The 22027-nt window shown below is 37.5% G+C and overlaps 1 protein-coding gene and 1 long non-coding RNA gene across 2 annotated transcripts in view; both read right to left on the bottom strand.

Annotated features, from left to right (window-relative positions):
• LOC139579612 (uncharacterized) overlaps positions 1 to 21749 on the bottom strand; it is an 86407-nt gene extending 64658 nt beyond the window's left edge. Inside the window, exons 1-2 of the mRNA XM_071408406.1 lie at positions 20899 to 21749; positions 20007 to 20065 (exon numbers count right to left, since the gene is read on the bottom strand). Of these exons, the coding sequence (XP_071264507.1) occupies positions 20007 to 20065; positions 20899 to 20997 (158 nt within the window). The 5' untranslated portion in view covers positions 20998 to 21749. The remainder of the gene's footprint in view (positions 1 to 20006; positions 20066 to 20898) is intronic.
• LOC139579614 (uncharacterized) lies at positions 16800 to 18641 on the bottom strand. The gene is made up of 2 exons (XR_011675806.1): positions 18106 to 18641; positions 16800 to 18046 (listed from the first exon to the last, which is right to left on the bottom strand). It is a non-coding gene; the product is annotated as an uncharacterized lncRNA (long non-coding RNA).
• Positions 21750 to 22027: the final 278 nt, after the last annotated feature.

Genomic DNA, 22027 nt, shown 5'->3' with positions numbered 1-22027 from the left:
AATGGTCTATAGTTCTTTACCTCTAGTGAATGGTCTATAGTTCTTTAACTCTAGTGAATGGTATATATTTCTATACCTCTAGTGAATTGTCTATAGTTCTATACCTCTAGTGAATGGTCTATAGTTATATAGTTCTTTACCTCTAGTGAATGGTCAATATATCTATAGTTCTAGTAAATGGTCTATAGTTCTTTACCTCTAGTGAATGGTCTATAGTTCTATACCTCTAGTGAATTGTCTATAGTTCTATACCTCTAGTGAATGGTCTATAGTTATATAGTTCTTTACCTCTAGTGAATGGTCTATAGTTATATAGTTCTTTACCTCTAGTGAATGGTCTATAGTTATATAGTTCTATACCTCTAGTGAATGGTCTATAGTTGTATAGTTCTATACCTCTAGTGAATGGTCTATAGATCTATACCTCTAGTGAATGGTCTATAGTTCTATACCTCTAGTAAATGGTCTATAGTTATATAGTTCTATACCTCTAGTGAATGGTCTATAGCTCTTTACCTCTAGTGAATGGTCTATAGTTCTATACCTCTAGTGAATGGTCTATAGATCTATACCTGTAGTGAATGGTCTATAGATCTTTACCTCTAGTGAATGGTCTATAGTTCTATACCTCTAGTGAATGGTCTATAGTTCTATACCTCTAGTGAATGGTCTATAGATCTATACCTGTAGTGAATGGTCTATAGATCTTTACCTCTAGTGAATGGTCTATAGTTCTATACCTCTAGTGAATGGTCTATAGTTCTTTACCTCTAGTGAATGGTCTATAGTTCTATACCTCTAGTGAATGGTCTATAGTTATATAGTTCTTTACCTCTAGTGAATTGTATATAGTTCTATAGTTCTATACCTCTAGTGAATGGTCTATAGTTATATACCTCTAGTGAATGGTCTATAGTTCTATACCTCTAGTGAATGGTCTATAGTTCTATACCTATAGTGAATGGTCTATAGTTCTATACCTCTAGTGAATGGTCTATAGTTATATAGTTCTTTACCTCTAGTGAATTGTATATAGTTCTATAGTTCTATACCTCTAGTGAATGGTCTATAGTTCTATACCTCTAGTGAATGGTCTATAGTTCTTTACCTCTAGTGAATGGTATATAGTTCTTTACCTCTAGTGAATGGTCTATAGATCTATAGTTCTATACCTCTAGTGAATGGTCTATAGTTCTTTACCTCTAGTGAATGGTCTATAGTTCTTTACCTCTAGTGAATGGTCTATAGTTCTATACCTCTAGTGAATGGTCTATAGACCTTTACCTCTAGTGAATGGTCTATAGATCTTTACCTCTAGTGAATGGTCTATAGTTCTTTACCTCTAGTGAATGGTCTATAGTTCTATACCTCTAGTGAATGGTCTATAGTTCTATACCTCTAGTGAATGGTCTATAGTTCTTTACCTCTAGTGAATGGTCTATAGTTCTTTACCTCTAGTGAATGGTCTATAGTTCTATAGTTCTATACCTCTAGTGAATGGTCTATAGTTCTTTACCTCTAGTGAATGGTCTATAGTTCTTTACCTCTAGTGAATGGTCTATAGTTCTATACCTCTAGTGAATGGTCTATAGACCTTTACCTCTAGTGAATGGTCTATAGATCTTTACCTCTAGTGAATGGTCTATAGTTCTTTACCTCTAGTGAATGGTCTATAGTTCTATACCTCTAGTGAATGGTCTATAGACCTTTACCTCTAGTGAATGGTCTATAGATCTTTACCTCTAGTGAATGGTCTATAGATCTCTACCTCTAGTGAATGGTCTATAGATCTTTACCTCTAGTGAATGGTCTATAGATCTTTACCTCTAGTGAATGGTCTATAGTTCTATACCTGTAGTGAATGGTCTATAGATCTATACCTGTAGTGAATGGTCTATAGATCTTTACCTCTAGTGAATGATCAATTGTTCTTTACCTCTAGTGAATGGTCTATAGTTCTTTACCTCTAGTGAATGGTCTATAGTTCTTTACCTCTAGTGAATGGTCTATAGTTCTATAGTTCTATACCTCTAGTGAATGGTCTATAGTTCTTTACCTCTAGTGAATGGTCTATAGTTCTTTACCTCTAGTGAATGGTCTATAGTTCTTTACCTCTAGTGAATGGTCTATAGTTCTATACCTCTAGTGAATGGTCTATAGTTCTATACTTCTAGTGAATGGTCTATAGTTCTTTACCTCTAGTGAATGGTATATAGTTCTATACCTCTAGTGAATGGTCTATAGTTCTATAGTTCTTTACCTCTAGTGAATGGTCTATAGTTCTTTACCTCTAGTGAATGGTCTATAGTTCTTTACCTCTAGTGAATGGTATATATTTCTATACCTCTAGTGAATTGTCTATAGTTCTATACCTCTAGTGAATGGTCTATAGTTATATAGTTCTTTACCTCTAGTGAATGGTCAATATATCTATAGTTCTAGTAAATGGTCTATAGTTCTTTACCTCTAGTGAATGGTCTATAGTTCTATACCTCTAGTGAATTGTCTATAGTTCTATACCTCTAGTGAATGGTCTATAGTTATATAGTTCTTTACCTCTAGTGAATGGTCTATAGTTATATAGTTCTTTACCTCTAGTGAATGGTCTATAGTTATATAGTTCTATACCTCTAGTGAATGGTCTATAGTTGTATAGTTCTATACCTCTAGTGAATGGTCTATAGATCTATACCTCTAGTGAATGGTCTATAGTTCTATACCTCTAGTGAATGGTCTATAGTTCTATACCTATAGTGAATGGTCTATAGTTCTATACCTCTAGTGAATGGTCTATAGTTATATAGTTCTTTACCTCTAGTGAATTGTATATAGTTCTATAGTTCTATACCTGTAGTGAATGGTCTATAGTTCTATACCTCTAGTGAATGGTCTATAGTTCTTTACCTCTAGTGAATGGTATATAGTTCTTTACCTCTAGTGAATGGTCTATAGATCTATAGTTCTATACCTCTAGTGAATGGTCTATAGTTCTTTACCTCTAGTGAATGGTCTATAGTTCTTTACCTCTAGTGAATGGTCTATAGTTCTATACCTCTAGTGAATGGTCTATAGACCTTTACCTCTAGTGAATGGTCTATAGATCTTTACCTCTAGTGAATGGTCTATAGTTCTTTACCTCTAGTGAATGGTCTATAGTTCTATACCTCTAGTGAATGGTCTATAGTTCTATACCTCTAGTGAATGGTCTATAGTTCTTTACCTCTAGTGAATGGTCTATAGTTCTTTACCTCTAGTGAATGGTCTATAGTTCTATAGTTCTATACCTCTAGTGAATGGTCTATAGTTCTTTACCTCTAGTGAATGGTCTATAGTTCTTTACCTCTAGTGAATGGTCTATAGTTCTATACCTCTAGTGAATGGTCTATAGACCTTTACCTCTAGTGAATGGTCTATAGATCTTTACCTCTAGTGAATGGTCTATAGTTCTTTACCTCTAGTGAATGGTCTATAGTTCTATACCTCTAGTGAATGGTCTATAGACCTTTACCTCTAGTGAATGGTCTATAGATCTTTACCTCTAGTGAATGGTCTATAGATCTCTACCTCTAGTGAATGGTCTATAGATCTTTACCTCTAGTGAATGGTCTATAGATCTTTACCTCTAGTGAATGGTCTATAGTTCTATACCTGTAGTGAATGGTCTATAGATCTATACCTGTAGTGAATGGTCTATAGATCTTTACCTCTAGTGAATGATCAATTGTTCTTTACCTCTAGTGAATGGTCTATAGTTCTTTACCTCTAGTGAATGGTCTATAGTTCTTTACCTCTAGTGAATGGTCTATAGTTCTATAGTTCTATACCTCTAGTGAATGGTCTATAGTTCTTTACCTCTAGTGAATGGTCTATAGTTCTTTACCTCTAGTGAATGGTCTATAGTTCTTTACCTCTAGTGAATGGTCTATAGTTCTATACCTCTAGTGAATGGTCTATAGTTCTATACTTCTAGTGAATGGTCTATAGTTCTTTACCTCTAGTGAATGGTATATAGTTCTATACCTCTAGTGAATGGTCTATAGTTCTATAGTTCTTTACCTCTAGTGAATGGTCTATAGTTCTTTACCTCTAGTGAATGGTCTATAGTTCTTTACCTCTAGTGAATGGTATATATTTCTATACCTCTAGTGAATTGTCTATAGTTCTATACCTCTAGTGAATGGTCTATAGTTATATAGTTCTTTACCTCTAGTGAATGGTCAATATATCTATAGTTCTAGTAAATGGTCTATAGTTCTTTACCTCTAGTGAATGGTCTATAGTTCTATACCTCTAGTGAATTGTCTATAGTTCTATACCTCTAGTGAATGGTCTATAGTTATATAGTTATTTACCTCTAGTGAATGGTCTATAGTTATATAGTTCTTTACCTCTAGTGAATGGTCTATAGTTATATAGTTCTATACCTCTAGTGAATGGTCTATAGTTGTATAGTTCTATACCTCTAGTGAATGGTCTATAGATCTATACCTCTAGTGAATGGTCTATAGTTCTATACCTCTAGTAAATGGTCTATAGTTATATAGTTCTATACCTCTAGTGAATGGTCTATAGCTCTTTACCTCTAGTGAATGGTCTATAGTTCTATACCTCTAGTGAATGGTCTATAGATCTATACCTGTAGTGAATGGTCTATAGATCTTTACCTCTAGTGAATGGTCTATAGTTCTATACCTCTAGTGAATGGTCTATAGTTCTATACCTCTAGTGAATGGTCTATAGATCTTTACCTCTAGTGAATGGTCTATAGTTCTATACCTCTAGTGAATGGTCTATAGTTCTATACCTCTAGTGAATGGTCTATAGTTCTTTACCTCTAGTGAATGGTCTATAGTTCTTTACCTCTAGTGAATGGTCTATAGTTCTATAGTTCTATACCTCTAGTGAATGGTCTATAGTTCTTTACCTCTAGTGAATGGTCTATAGTTCTTTACCTCTAGTGAATGGTCTATAGTTCTATACCTCTAGTGAATGGTCTATAGACCTTTACCTCTAGTGAATGGTCTATAGATCTTTACCTCTAGTGAATGGTCTATAGTTCTTTACCTCTAGTGAATGGTCTATAGTTCTATACCTCTAGTGAATGGTCTATAGACCTTTACCTCTAGTGAATGGTCTATAGATCTTTACCTCTAGTGAATGGTCTATAGATCTCTACCTCTAGTGAATGGTCTATAGATCTTTACCTCTAGTGAATGGTCTATAGATCTTTACCTCTAGTGAATGGTCTATAGTTCTATACCTGTAGTGAATGGTCTATAGATCTATACCTGTAGTGAATGGTCTATAGATCTTTACCTCTAGTGAATGATCAATTGTTCTTTACCTCTAGTGAATGGTCTATAGTTCTTTACCTCTAGTGAATGGTCTATAGTTCTTTACCTCTAGTGAATGGTCTATAGTTCTATAGTTCTATACCTCTAGTGAGTGGTCTATAGTTCTTTACCTCTAGTGAATGGTCTATAGTTCTTTACCTCTAGTGAATGGTCTATAGTTCTATACCTCTAGTGAATGATCTATAGTTCTATACCTCTAGTGAATGGTCTATAGTTCTTTACCTCTAGTGAATGGTATATAGTTCTATACCTCTAGTGAATGGTCTATAGTTCTATAGTTCTTTACCTCTAGTGAATGGTCTATAGTTCTTTACCTCTAGTGAATGGTCTATAGTTCGTTACCTCTAGTGAATGGCATATAGTTCTATACCTCTAGTGAATTGTCTATAGTTCTATACCTCTAGTGAATGGTCTATAGTTATATAGTTCTTTACCTCTAGTGAATGGTCAATATATCTATAGTTCTAGTAAATGTTCTATAGTTCTTTACCTCTAGTGAATGGTCTATAGATATTTACCTCTAGTGAATGGTCTATAGTTCTATACCTCTAGTGAATTGTCTATAGTTCTATACCTCTAGTGAATGGTCTATAGTTATATAGTTCTTTACCTCTAGTGAATGGTCTATAGTTATATAGTTCTTTACCTCTAGTGAATGGTCTATAGTTATATAGTTCTATACCTCTAGTGAATGGCCTATAGTTGTATAGTTCTATACCTCTAGTGAATGGTCTATAGATCTATACCTCTAGTGAATGGTCTATAGTTCTATACCTCTAGTAAATGGTCTATAGTTATATAGTTCTATACCTCTAGTGAATGGTCTATAGCTCTTTACCTCTAGTGAATGGTCTATAGTTCTATACCTCTAGTGAATGGTCTATAGATCTATACCTGTAGTGAATGGTCTATAGATCTTTACCTCTAGTGAATGGTCTATAGTTCTATACCTCTAGTGAATGGTCTATAGTTCTATACCTCTAGTGAATCGTCTATAGATCTATACCTGTAGTGAATGGTCTATAGTTCTTTACCTCTAGTGAATGGTCTATAGTTCTATACCTCTAGTGAATGGTCTATAGTTATATAGTTCTTTACCTCTAGTGAATTGTATATAGTTCTATAGTTCTATACCTCTAGTGAATGGTCTATAGTTATATACCTCTAGTGAATGGTCTATAGTTCTATACCTCTAGTGAATGGTCTATAGACCTTTACCTCTAGTGAATGGTCTATAGATATTTACCTCTAGTGAATGGTCTATAGATCTCTACCTCTAGTGAATGGTCTATAGATCTTTACCTCTAGTGAATGGTCTATAGATCTTTACCTCTAGTGAATGGTCTATAGTTCTATACCTCTAGTGAATGGTCTATAGTTCTTTACCTCTAGTGAATGGTCTATAGATCTTTACCTCTAGTGAATGGTCTATAGATCTTTACCTCTAGTGAATGGTCTATAGTTCTATACCTCTAGTGAATGGTCTATAGATCTATACCTCTAGTGAATGGTCTATAGATCTTTACCTCTAGTGAATGGTCTATAGATCTTTACCTCTAGTGAATGGTCTATAGTTCTTTACCTCTAGTGAATGGTCTATAGTTCTATACCTCTAGTGAATGGTCTATAGACCTTTACCTCTAGTGAATGGTCTATAGATCTTTACCTCTAGTGAATGGTCTATAGACCTTTACCTCTAGTGAATGGTCTATAGATCTTTACCTCTAGTGAATGGTCTATCGTTCTATACCTGTAGTGAATGGTCTATAGATCTATACCTGTAGTGAATGGTCTATAGATCTTTACCTCTAGTGAATGATCAATTGTTCTTTACCTCTAGTTAATGGTCTATAGTTCTTTACCTCTAGTGAATGGTCTATAGTTCTATAGTTCTATACCTCTAGTGAATGGTCTATAGTTCTTTACCTCTAGTGAATGGTCTATAGTTCTTTACCTCTAGTGAATGGTCTATAGTTCTATACCTCTAGTGAATGGTCTATAGTTCTATACTTCTAGTGAATGGTCTATAGTTCTTTACCTCTAGTGAATGGTATATAGTTCTATACCTCTAGTGAATGGTCTATAGTTCTATAGTTCTTTACCTCTAGTGAATGGTCTATAGTTCTTTACCTCTAGTGAATGGTCTATAGTTCTTTACCTCTAGTGAATGGTATATATTTCTATACCTCTAGTGAATTGTCTATAGTTCTATACCTCTAGTGAATGGTCTATAGTTATATAGTTCTTTACCTCTAGTGAATGGTCAATATATCTATAGTTCTAGTAAATGGTCTATAGTTCTTTACCTCTAGTGAATGGTCTATAGTTCTATACCTCTAGTGAATTGTCTATAGTTCTATACCTCTAGTGAATGGTCTATAGTTATATAGTTCTTTACCTCTAGTGAATGGTCTATAGTTATATAGTTCTTTACCTCTAGTGAATGGTCTATAGTTATATAGTTCTATACCTCTAGTGAATGGTCTATAGTTGTATAGTTCTATACCTCTAGTGAATGGTCTATAGATCTATACCTCTAGTGAATGGTCTATAGTTCTATACCTCTAGTAAATGGTCTATAGTTATATAGTTCTATACCTCTAGTGAATGGTCTATAGCTCTTTACCTCTAGTGAATGGTCTATAGTTCTATACCTCTAGTGAATGGTCTATAGATCTATACCTGTAGTGAATGGTCTATAGATCTTTACCTCTAGTGAATGGTCTATAGTTCTATACCTCTAGTGAATGGTCTATAGTTCTATACCTCTAGTGAATGGTCTATAGATCTATACCTGTAGTGAATGGTCTATAGATCTTTACCTCTAGTGAATGGTCTATAGTTCTATACCTCTAGTGAATGGTCTATAGTTCTATACCTCTAGTGAATGGTCTATAGATCTATACCTGTAGTGAATGGTCTATAGATCTTTACCTCTAGTGAATGGTCTATAGTTCTATACCTCTAGTGAATGGTCTATAGTTCTTTACCTCTAGTGAATGGTCTATAGTTCTATACCTCTAGTGAATGGTCTATAGTTCTATAGTTCTTTACCTCTAGTGAATTGTATATAGTTCTATAGTTCTATACCTCTAGTGAATGGTCTATAGTTATATACCTCTAGTGAATGGTCTATAGTTCTATACCTCTAGTGAATGGTCTATAGTTCTATACCTATAGTGAATGGTCTATAGTTCTATACCTCTAGTGAATGGTCTATAGTTATATAGTTCTTTACCTCTAGTGAATTGTATATAGTTCTATAGTTCTATACCTCTAGTGAATGGTCTATAGTTCTATACCTCTAGTGAATGGTCTATAGTTCTTTACCTCTAGTGAATGGTCAATATATCTATAGTTCTAGTAAATGGTCTATAGTTCTTTACCTCTAGTGAATGGTCTATAGTTCTATACCTCTAGTGAATTGTCTATAGTTCTATACCTCTAGTGAATGGTCTATAGTTATATAGTTCTTTACCTCTAGTGAATGGTCTATAGTTATATAGTTCTTTACCTCTAGTGAATGGTCTATAGTTATATAGTTCTATACCTCTAGTGAATGGTCTATAGTTGTATAGTTCTATACCTCTAGTGAGTGGTCTATAGATCTATACCTCTAGTGAATGGTCTATAGTTCTATACCTCTAGGAAATGGTCTATAGTTATATAGTTCTATACCTCTAGTGAATGGTCTATAGCTCTTTACCTCTAGTGAATGGTCTATAGTTCTATACCTCTAGTGAATGGTCTATAGATCTATACCTGTAGTGAATGGTCTATAGATCTTTACCTCTAGTGAATGGTCTATAGTTCTATACCTCTAGTGAATGGTCTATAGTTCTATACCTCTAGTGAATGGTCTATAGATCTATACCTGTAGTGAATGGTCTATAGATCTTTACCTCTAGTGAATGGTCTATAGTTCTATACCTCTAGTGAATGGTCTATAGTTCTATACCTCTAGTGAATGGTCTATAGATCTATACCTGTAGTGAATGGTCTATAGATCTTTACCTCTAGTGAATGGTCTATAGTTCTATACCTCTAGTGAATGGTCTATAGTTCTTTACCTCTAGTGAATGGTCTATAGTTCTATACCTCTAGTGAATGGTCTATAGTTATATAGTTCTTTACCTCTAGTGAATTGTATATAGTTCTATAGTTCTATACCTCTAGTGAATGGTCTATAGTTATATACCTCTAGTGAATGGTCTATAGTTCTATACCTCTAGTGAATGGTCTATAGTTCTATACCTATAGTGAATGGTCTATAGTTCTATACCTCTAGTGAATGGTCTATAGTTATATAGTTCTTTACCTCTAGTGAATTGTATATAGTTCTATAGTTCTATACCTCTAGTGAATGGTCTATAGTTCTATACCTCTAGTGAATGGTCTATAGTTCTTTACCTCTAGTGAATGGTATATAGTTCTTTACCTCTAGTGAATGGTCTATAGATCTATAGTTCTATACCTCTAGTGAATGGTCTATAGTTCTTTACCTCTAGTGAATGGTCTATAGTTCTTTACCTCTAGTGAATGGTCTATAGTTCTATACCTCTAGTGAATGGTCTATAGACCTTTACCTCTAGTGAATGGTCTATAGATCTTTACCTCTAGTGAATGGTCTATAGTTCTTTACCTCTAGTGAATGGTCTATAGTTCTATACCTCTAGTGAATGGTCTATAGTTCTATACCTCTAGTGAATGGTCTATAGTTCTTTACCTCTAGTGAATGGTCTATAGTTCTTTACCTCTAGTGAATGGTCTATAGTTCTATAGTTCTATACCTCTAGTGAATGGTCTATAGTTCTTTACCTCTAGTGAATGGTCTATAGTTCTTTACCTCTAGTGAATGGTCTATAGTTCTATACCTCTAGTGAATGGTCTATAGACCTTTACCTCTAGTGAATGGTCTATAGATCTTTACCTCTAGTGAATGGTCTATAGTTCTTTACCTCTAGTGAATGGTCTATAGTTCTATACCTCTAGTGAATGGTCTATAGACCTTTACCTCTAGTGAATGGTCTATAGATCTTTACCTCTAGTGAATGGTCTATAGATCTCTACCTCTAGTGAATGGTCTATAGATCTTTACCTCTAGTGAATGGTCTATAGATCTTTACCTCTAGTGAATGGTCTATAGTTCTATACCTGTAGTGAATGGTCTATAGATCTATACCTGTAGTGAATGGTCTATAGATCTTTACCTCTAGTGAATGATCAATTGTTCTTTACCTCTAGTGAATGGTCTATAGTTCTTTACCTCTAGTGAATGGTCTATAGTTCTTTACCTCTAGTGAATGGTCTATAGTTCTATAGTTCTATACCTCTAGTGAATGGTCTATAGTTCTTTACCTCTAGTGAATGGTCTATAGTTCTTTACCTCTAGTGAATGGTCTATAGTTCTTTACCTCTAGTGAATGGTCTATAGTTCTATACCTCTAGTGAATGGTCTATAGTTCTATACTTCTAGTGAATGGTCTATAGTTCTTTACCTCTAGTGAATGGTATATAGTTCTATACCTCTAGTGAATGGTCTATAGTTCTATAGTTCTTTACCTCTAGTGAATGGTCTATAGTTCTTTACCTCTAGTGAATGGTCTATAGTTCTTTACCTCTAGTGAATGGTATATATTTCTATACCTCTAGTGAATTGTCTATAGTTCTATACCTCTAGTGAATGGTCTATAGTTATATAGTTCTTTACCTCTAGTGAATGGTCAATATATCTATAGTTCTAGTAAATGGTCTATAGTTCTTTACCTCTAGTGAATGGTCTATAGTTCTATACCTCTAGTGAATTGTCTATAGTTCTATACCTCTAGTGAATGGTCTATAGTTATATAGTTCTTTACCTCTAGTGAATGGTCTATAGTTATATAGTTCTTTACCTCTAGTGAATGGTCTATAGTTATATAGTTCTATACCTCTAGTGAATGGTCTATAGTTGTATAGTTCTATACCTCTAGTGAATGGTCTATAGATCTATACCTCTAGTGAATGGTCTATAGTTCTATACCTCTAGTAAATGGTCTATAGTTATATAGTTCTATACCTCTAGTGAATGGTCTATAGCTCTTTACCTCTAGTGAATGGTCTATAGTTCTATACCTCTAGTGAATGGTCTATAGATCTATACCTGTAGTGAATGGTCTATAGATCTTTACCTCTAGTGAATGGTCTATAGTTCTATACCTCTAGTGAATGGTCTATAGTTCTATACCTCTAGTGAATGGTCTATAGATCTATACCTGTAGTGAATGGTCTATAGATCTTTACCTCTAGTGAATGGTCTATAGTTCTATACCTCTAGTGAATGGTCTATAGTTCTTTACCTCTAGTGAATGGTCTATAGTTCTATACCTCTAGTGAATGGTCTATAGTTATATAGTTCTTTACCTCTAGTGAATTGTATATAGTTCTATAGTTCTATACCTCTAGTGAATGGTCTATAGTTATATACCTCTAGTGAATGGTCTATAGTTCTATACCTCTAGTGAATGGTCTATAGTTCTATACCTATAGTGAATGGTCTATAGTTCTATACCTCTAGTGAATGGTCTATAGTTATATAGTTCTTTACCTCTAGTGAATTGTATATAGTTCTATAGTTCTATACCTCTAGTGAATGGTCTATAGTTCTATACCTCTAGTGAATGGTCTATAGTTCTTTACCTCTAGTGAATGGTATATAGTTCTTTACCTCTAGTGAATGGTCTATAGATCTATAGTTCTATACCTCTAGTGAATGGTCTATAGTTCTTTACCTCTAGTGAATGGTCTATAGTTCTTTACCTCTAGTGAATGGTCTATAGTTCTATACCTCTAGTGAATGGTCTATAGACCTTTACCTCTAGTGAATGGTCTATAGATCTTTACCTCTAGTGAATGGTCTATAGTTCTTTACCTCTAGTGAATGGTCTATAGTTCTATACCTCTAGTGAATGGTCTATAGTTCTATACCTCTAGTGAATGGTCTATAGTTCTTTACCTCTAGTGAATGGTCTATAGTTCTTTACCTCTAGTGAATGGTCTATAGTTCTATAGTTCTATACCTCTAGTGAATGGTCTATAGTTCTTTACCTCTAGTGAATGGTCTATAGTTCTTTACCTCTAGTGAATGGTCTATAGTTCTATACCTCTAGTGAATGGTCTATAGACCTTTACCTCTAGTGAATGGTCTATAGATCTTTACCTCTAGTGAATGGTCTATAGTTCTTTACCTCTAGTGAATGGTCTATAGTTCTATACCTCTAGTGAATGGTCTATAGACCTTTACCTCTAGTGAATGGTCTATAGATCTTTACCTCTAGTGAATGGTCTATAGATCTCTACCTCTAGTGAATGGTCTATAGATCTTTACCTCTAGTGAATGGTCTATAGATCTTTACCTCTAGTGAATGGTCTATAGTTCTATACCTGTAGTGAATGGTCTATAGATCTATACCTGTAGTGAATGGTCTATAGATCTTTACCTCTAGTGAATGATCAATTGTTCTTTACCTCTAGTGAATGGTCTATAGTTCTTTACCTCTAGTGAATGGTCTATAGTTCTTTACCTCTAGTGAATGGTCTATAGTTCTATAGTTCTATACCTCTAGTGAATGGTCTATAGTTCTTTACCTCTAGTGAATGGTCTATAGTTCTTTACCTCTAGTGAATGGTCTATAGTTCTATACCTCTAGTGAATGATCTATAGTTCTATACCTCTAGTGAATGGTCTATAGTTCTTTACCTCTAGTGAATGGTCTATAGTTCTATACCTCTAGTGAATGGTCTATAGTTCTATAGTTCTTTACCTCTAGTGAATGGTCTATAGTTCTTTACCTCTAGTGAATGGTCTATAGTTCGTTACCTCTAGTGAATGGTATATAGTTCTATACCTCTAGTGAATTGTCTATAGTTCTATACCTCTAGTGAATGGTCTATAGTTATATAGTTCTTTACCTCTAGTGAATGGTCAATATATCTATAGTTCTAGTAAATGTTCTATAGTTCTTTACCTCTAGTGAATGGTCTATAGATCTTTACCTCTAGTGAATGGTCTATAGTTCTATACCTCTAGTGAATTGTCTATAGTTCTATACCTCTAGTGAATGGTCTATAGTTATATAGTTCTTTACCTCTAGTGAATGGTCTATAGTTATATAGTTCTTTACCTCTAGTGAATGGTCTATAGTTATATAGTTCTATACCTCTAGTGAATGGTCTATAGTTGTATAGTTCTATACCTCTAGTGAACGGTCTATAGATCTATACCTCTAGTGAATGGTCTATAGTTCTATACCTCTAGTAAATGGTCTATAGTTATATAGTTCTATACCTCTAGTGAATGGTCTATAGCTCTTTACCTCTAGTGAATGGTCTATAGTTCTATACCTCTAGTGAATGGTCTATAGATCTATACCTGTAGTGAATGGTCTATAGATCTTTACCTCTAGTGAATGGTCTATAGTTCTATACCTCTAGTGAATGGTCTATAGTTCTATACCTCTAGTGAATGGTCTATAGATCTATACCTGTAGTGAATGGTCTATAGTTCTTTACCTCTAGTGAATGGTCTATAGTTCTATACCTCTAGTGAATGGTCTATAGTTATATAGTTCTTTACCTCTAGTGAATTGTATATAGTTCTATAGTTCTATACCTCTAGTGAATGGTCTATAGTTATATACCTCTAGTGAATGGTCTATAGTTCTATACCTCTAGTGAATGGTCTATAGTTCTATACCTGTAGTGAATGGTCTATAGTTCTATACCTCTAGTGAATGGTCTATAGTTATATAATTCTTTACCTCTAGTGAATTGTATATAGTTCTATAGTTCTATACCTCTAGTGAATGGTCTATAGTTCTATACCTCTAGTGAATGGTCTATAGTTCTTTACCTCTAGTGAATGGTCTATAGTTCTTTACCTCTAGTGAATGGTCTATAGATCTATAGTTCTATACCTCTAGTGAATGGTCTATAGTTCTTTACCTCTAGTGAATGGTCTATAGTTCTTTACCTCTAGTGAATGATCTATAGTTCTATACCTCTAGTGAATGGTCTATAGACCTTTATCTCTACTGAATGGTCTATAGATCTTTACCTCTAGTGAATGGTCTATAGTTCTTTACCTCTAGTGAATGGTCTATAGTTCTATACCTCTAGTTAATGGTCTATAGACCTTTACCTCTAGTGAATGGTCTATAGATATTTACCTCTAGTGAATGGTCTATAGAGCTCTACCTCTAGTGAATGGTCTATAGATCTTTACCTCTAGTGAATGGTCTATAGATCTTTACCTCTAGTGAATGGTCTATAGTTCTATACCTCTAGTGAATGGTCTATAGTTCTATACCTCTAGTGAATGGTCTATAGTTCTTTACCTCTAGTGAATGGTCTATAGTTCTTTACCTCTAGTGAATGGTCTATAGTTCTATAGTTCTATACCTCTAGTGAATGGTCTATAGTTCTTTACCTCTAGTGAATGGTCTATAGTTCTTTACCTCTAGTGAATGGTCTATAGTTCTATACCTCTAGTGAATGGTCTATAGACCTTTACCTCTAGTGAATGGTCTATAGATCTTTACCTCTAGTGAATGGTCTATAGTTCTTTACCTCTAGTGAATGGTCTATAGTTCTATACCTCTAGTGAATGGTCTATAGACCTTTACCTCTAGTGAATGGTCTATAGATCTTTACCTCTAGTGAATGGTCTATAGATCTCTACCTCTAGTGAATGGTCTATAGCTCTTTACCTCTAGTGAATGGTCTATAGATCTTTACCTCTAGTGAATGGTCTATAGTTCTATACCTGTAGTGAATGGTCTATAGATCTATACCTGTAGTGAATGGTCTATAGATCTTTACCTCTAGTGAATGATCAATTGTTCTTTACCTCTAGTGAATGGTCTATAGTTCTTTACCTCTAGTGAATGGTCTATAGTTCTTTACCTCTAGTGAATGGTCTATAGTTCTATAGTTCTATACCTCTAGAGAATGGTCTATAGTTCTTTACCTCTAGTGAATGGTCTATAGTTATTTACCTCTAGTGAATGGTCTATAGTTCTATACCTCTAGTGAATGATCTATAGTTCTATACCTCTAGTGAATGGTCTATAGTTCTTTACCTCTAGTGAATGGTATATAGTTCTATACCTCTAGTGAATGGTCTATAGTTCTATAGTTCTTTACCTCTAGTGAATGGTCTATAGTTCTTTACCTCTAGTGAATGGTCTATAGTTCGTTACCTCTAGTGAATGGTATATAGTTCTATACCTCTAGTGAATTGTCTATAGTTCTATACCTCTAGTGAATGGTCTATAGTTATATAGTTCTTTACCTCTAGTGAATGGTCAATATATCTATAGTTCTAGTAAATGTTCTATAGTTCTTTACCTCTAGTGAATGGTCTATAGATCTTTACCTCTAGTGAATGGTCTATAGTTCTATACCTCTAGTGAATTGTCTATAGTTCTATACCTCTAGTGAATGGTCTATAGTTATATAGTTCTTTACCTCTAGTGAATGGTCTATAGTTATATAGTTCTTTACCTCTAGTGAATGGTCTATAGTTATATAGTTCTATACCTCTAGTGAATGGTCTATAGTTGTATAGTTCTATACCTCTAGTGAATGGTCTATAGATCTATAGATCTATACCTCTAGTGAATGGTCAATAGTTCTATACCTCTAGTGAATGGTCTATAGATCTTTACCTCTAGTGAATGGTCTATAGTTCTATACCTCTAGTGAATGGTCTATAGTTCTTTACCTCTAGTGAATGGTCTATAGATCTATACCTCTCGTGAATGGTCTATAGTTCTATACCTCTAGTGAATGATCTAGAACTAAAGTTTACTAGATTACCTTGTAATCTAGGGGTGAGTCTCAATAGTCTCTAGTGTAATCTAGGGGTGAGTCTCAATAGTCTCTAGTGTAATCTAGGGGTGAGTCTCAATAGTCTCTAGTGTAGTCTAGGGGTGAGTCTCAATAGTCTCTAGTGTAATCTAGGGGTGAGTCTCAATAGTCTCTAGTGTAATCTAGGGGTGAGTCTCAATAGTCTCTAGTGTAGTCTAGGGGTGAGTCTCAATAGTCTCTAGTGTAGTCTAGGGGTGAGTCTCAATAGTCTCTAGTTTAGTCTAGGGGTGAGTCTCAATAGTCTCTAGTGTAGTGTAGGGGATTCTCATTAGTATGTTGTCTGTTATACTAATGCTGCGACTAGATTTGGGTCAGATGGACCTGTTAGTGAGCATTTTAATTTTGCAGTCTAGTACGACAATTGAGATGCACCGCCAGGCGGAAACAAAACTAGACTATTGAGATGTACCCCTAGAAGGATATTAGACCACACTATTGAGACTCACCCCTAGAATGATTATGAGAGGCCATTACATGCGACTCAAAGTGTCATTATATTCTAACAGTAATGAAAAAAATGACAAATCTATATTCTACGAGTGTTACATAATATATTAGATTTAATGATAACAAGACAAGTACAAACCTGCCGAGGCTCTACAACAGTTTTAAAACATTGTAGTGGTTCACATTAGTCCCTTAGTCACTTTGACACTTCAGTGATATGCCCAAAATAACACATTTAAATGTAAATATAGTTACAGCAGTTCATAATTAAAGAGGGAACTATGATCAAATAAAAACATAAAACAATTAAAAATAAATAAATTGTACAATAGGAAAGTTTCTTTTAGTTATTTTCATTATAAACATTTTGACGGATAAATAGTGTGGAAGTGTGAATATATCATGAATTGATGTCTGTGAGAGGTTAAGTGTTAAATAATAGTAACGTGTAAGATAAGGGCCTAGCTTCCATCAAATCAGCTGTTTACCAGCGATAGCCGACAGCTAGTGTTTTGGCAATGTCTGCTTTAGGTATATTGCCTGGGAACCGCTTGTGAATTTGACAGTTCTTTTATTTAACTAGGCAAGTCAGTTAAAATATATATATATATTTTTTCAATTTTAGAACTTCCTTGTTCAGGCGCAGAACAACAGATTTTTACCTTGTCAACGTGTTGAATATATAATGTAGATATCTATCCATATTTGACATCCACGTCCTCGGTGTCCAGGGAACAGTGGGTTAACTTCCTTGTTCAGGAGCAGAACGACAGCTCAGGGATTCGATCTCGCAACCTTCCGGTTACAAGTCTAATGTTCTAACCACTAGGATACCTGCCTCTCCTCTAACCACTAGGCTACCTGCCTCTCCTCTAACCACTAGGCTACCTGCCTCTCCTCTAACCACTAGGCTACCTGCCTCTCCTCTAACCACTAGGCTACCTGCCTCTCCTCTAACCACTAGGCTACCTGCCTCTCCTCTAACCACTAGGCTTCCTGCCACCTCTAACCACTAGGCTACCTGCCTCTCCTCTAACCACTAGGCTACCTGCCTCCTCTAACCACTAGGCTAGCTGCCTCTCCTCTAACCACTAGGCTACCTGCCTCTCCTCTAACCACTAGGCTACCTGCCTCCTCTAACCACTAGGCTACCTGCCTCTCCTCTAACCACTAGGCTACCTGCCTCTCCTCTAACCACTAGGCTACCTGCCTCCTCTAACCACTAGGCTTCCTGCCTCCTCTAACCACTAGGCTACCTGCCTCTCCTCTAACCACTTGGCCACCTGCCTCTCCTCTAACCACTAGGCTACCTGCCTCTCCTCTAACCACTAGGCTACCTGCCTCTCCTCTAACCACTAGGCTACCTGCCACCTCTACACTCTAACCACTAGGCTACCTGCCACCTCTACACTCTAACCACTAGGCTACCTGCCACCTCTACACTCTAACCACTAGGCTACCTGCCACCTCTACACTCTAACCACTAGGCTACCTGCCACCTCTACACTCTAACCACTAGGCTACCTGCCACCTCTACACTCTAACCACTAGGCTACCTGCCTCTAACCACTAGGCTACCTGCCACCTCTACACTCTAACCACTAGGCTACCTGCCACCTCACTGCTCTAATGCAGTTCCACCTACGACACCGTCAAAACAACCGCTATTCGGATGTCATTCAGCAGTAGATCAGATGGAATCTAGCCCAAGGTATATCCTTTTAAACTTGTCACATTTTACTATTGGTTTGTAAAAAATAGAAATCCCTAAAAAAGCAATAATCCCTTGACTAATAATACTATGAATATCAAAAAAAACAATAAGCATTCTTAAAGGATTTCACAAATATCATACTCGACATCAAAAAGTACATTTAGCTATGTTTTTGTTTGTGTATGAATGTAAGGAAATGTACCTAAAATACATAGATAATATATGTAAATAATAATAATAATAAAATACATATATAATATATGTAAATAATAATAATAATAAAATACATAGATAATATATGTAAATAATAATAATAATAAAATACATATATAATATATGTAAATAATAATAATAAAATACATAGATAATATATGTAAATACTAATTATAATATAAATACATAGATAATATATGTACATAATAATAATAAAATACATATATAATATATGTAAATAATAATAATAATATAAATACATTTCTTAAAGCTAGAATCCTTAATTGAAACAATAAGAAATTCACACCCCGCCTCTGTTTTGGTAATAAAAATGTACGACAGTTGAGCTAAACTCATGAGGCATTCATATGTTATATTCTATTTGAATCAATGGGTAGATATAATTAATTTATAAGTACAAAAAATGGGTGTAGCAACTAAAGCTGGGAAACTGTTGATTGGTTAAACCAATGCCACAGCAGCTATGCCCCAGGCTATTAGCTAGCCTAGCAGCTAGCAGAGCCACAGCAGCTATGCCCCATGCTATTAGCTAGCCTAGCAGCTAGCAGAGCCACAGCAGCTATGCCCCATGCTATTAGCTAGACTAGCAGCTAGCAGAGCCACAGCAGCTATGCCCCATGCTATTAGCTAGCCTAGCAGCTAGCAGAGCCACAGCAGCTATGCCCCAGGCTATTAGCTAGCCAGCAGCTGTACCATTAGCAGAGCCAAACTGAGAGGCAAGGCAGCCTGAGAGAAGGCAGTGGCTCGGGGAGCACTTCCTGATGTGGTTGATGACCCTGAAAAAGTAGGAAAAACAGAGATATTGTTCAGTAAATTACAAAAGGGGATTGTCTTTTCATGTTTCTGTTTAAATGTTGACTTTGCTCGTATAGATGTGTACGGTGACAGTGAAACAGGGGCGGACTGGGACCAGAAATTGGCCCATATTGTCTCATTTCCCCCCAAATTATTAACCAGATAATTATAATTTTTACCCCCAGAAAAACACGTTAGACAGGCCCACTGGACTGAAAATGGACCAGCCCATCTGGGCATTTGCCCAAAATGCCAGATGTTCAGTCTGCACCTGGAGATTAATACTTACCAGCACTGATGCTTCCTGATAGAATGTTCAGGGAGGTGAAACTGCTGGTGAGAAGTGCTGGTACGCTGCTTGAGCTGGGAACCGAAGACTGCTTGTCGAACACGAGGGTCATGTCGGTAACTACAGATCCACTCCTACTCAGGAGAAGGAGGGAAAATGGACAACCCTCAGAAATCATTATCATCATCATCATCATCAGCATTGTCAAATAACAGAAGGTAGAACAGAAACCTAGTCAACCAGTAATGAGAATTCATACACTTACCGAAACGATCTGACAATGGAACGACGGAAGCCTGGGGTTTTAGCAAAAGCCTTGTTCACCTGCGTTGAAAGATTTAACATAGGATTATGAAAGGTTACATGAAAACAGGGCCCTTGACGGCATTAATAGAAGCTTTGGATTTAATTGTCTTTCATAGTAAACAGACCTCTCGATAGTACCAATTGACTTTGTTCATTTGAATACATATTGTTGACATTGTTATATGTTGTTTGTAACAATATAGTCTACAAGGACATCAACATTTCCAGAGTATGGCTCACTGATGATAGGGTTTTACAGGAGGCATGTACAGGCTCACTGATGATAGGGTTTTACAGGAGGCATGTACAGGCTCACTGATGATAGGGTTTTACAGGAGGCATGTATGGCTCACTGATGATAGGGTTTTACAGGAGGCATGTACAGGTCTAAAAGGGACAATTACATTTATTTATTAAACCTTTATTTAACTAGACAAGATCAAATTCTTATTTACAATGACGGCCTACCCCCTCGGCCAAACCCTAACCAGGACGACGCTGGGCCAATTGTGCACTGCCCTGTGGGACTCCCAATCACGGCCGGTTGTGATACAGCCTGGAATCGAACCAGGGTCTGTAGTGGCGCCTCTAGCACTGAGATGTAGTGCCTTAGACCGTTGTGATACAGCCGGGAATCGAACCAGGGTCTGTAGTGACGCCTCTAGCACTGAGATGCAGTGCCTTAGACCGCTGTGATACAGCCTGGAATTGAACCAGGGTCTGTAGTGACGCCTCTAGCACTGAGATGCAGTGCCTTAGACCGCTGTGATACAGCCTGGAATCGAACCAGGGTCTGTAGTGACACCTCTAGCACTGAGATGCAGCTGGCATGGATTTGCCTAGATACTTACCTCAGAGGTCACTTTGGCAGCAAGATTCTTGAACTCTGAAGAGGACGGGTTGGAAAGATCTGAGTTGAACGTCTGGTCGAGACTGAACTGAAGACTCATTGCTCCTTCACTAGAAGATGGAGGGTCAGGTGATGCAACAGCAGCGGAAGTGGTTGCTGCTGCAGGAGTGGTGGTGGTAACAGCTGCTGCAGGAGGGGGAGTGGTGGTGAAAGCTGCTGCAGGAGGGGGAGTGGTGGTGGTGACAGCTGCTGCAGGAGGGGCAGTGGTGGTGACAGCTGCTGCAGGAGGGGCAGTGGTGGTGGTGACAGCTGCTGCAGGAGAGGCGGTGGTGGTGGTGACAGCTGCTGCAGGAGGGGTGGTGGTGGTGGTGACAGCTGCTGCAGGAGGGGCGGTGGTGGTGGTGACAGCTGCTGCAGGAGGGGCGGTGGTGGTGACAGCTGCTGCAGGAGGGGCGGTGGTGGTGGTGACAGCTGCTGCAGGAGGGGCGGTGGTGGTGACAGCTGCTGCAGGAGGGGGGGTGGTGGTGACAGCTGCTGCAGGAGGGGCGGTGGTGGTAACAGCTGCTGCAGGAGGGGCGGTGGTGGTGACAGCTGCTGCAGGAGGGGCGGTGGTGGTGACAGCTGCTGCAGGAGGGGCGGTGGTGGTGGTGACAGCTGCTGCAGGAGGGGCGGTGGTGGTGACAGCTGCTGCAGGAGGGGCGGTGGTGGTGACAGCTGCTGCAGGAAGGGCGGTGGTGGTAACAGCTGCTGCAGGAGGGGCGGTGGTGGTGACAGCTGCTGCAGGAGGGGCGGTGGTGGTGACAGCTGCTGCAGGAGGGGCGGTGGTGGTGACAGCTGCTGCAGGAGGGGCGGTGGTGGTTACAACTGCTGCAGGAGGGGCGGTGGTGGTGGTGACAGCTGCTGCAGGAGGGGCGGTGGTGGTGACAGCTGCTGCAGGAGGGGCGGTGGTGGTGGTGACAGCTGCTGCAGGAGGGGCGGTGGTGGTGGTGACAGCTGCTGCAGGAGGGGCGGTGGTGGTGGTGACAGCTGCTGCAGGAGGGGCGGTGGTGGTGGTGACAGCTGCTGCAGGAGGGGCGGTGGTGGTGACAGCTGCTGCAGGAGGGGCGGTGGTGGTAACAGCTGCTGCAGGA

The sequence above is a fragment of the Salvelinus alpinus genome, chromosome 6 (assembly GCF_045679555.1).
Source record: "Salvelinus alpinus chromosome 6, SLU_Salpinus.1, whole genome shotgun sequence".
In the NCBI taxonomy this organism is placed as follows: domain Eukaryota; kingdom Metazoa; phylum Chordata; class Actinopteri; order Salmoniformes; family Salmonidae; genus Salvelinus; species Salvelinus alpinus.
Note: the sequence above shows the minus strand (reverse complement) of the source record. Positions and strands in the feature narration are given on the sequence as shown.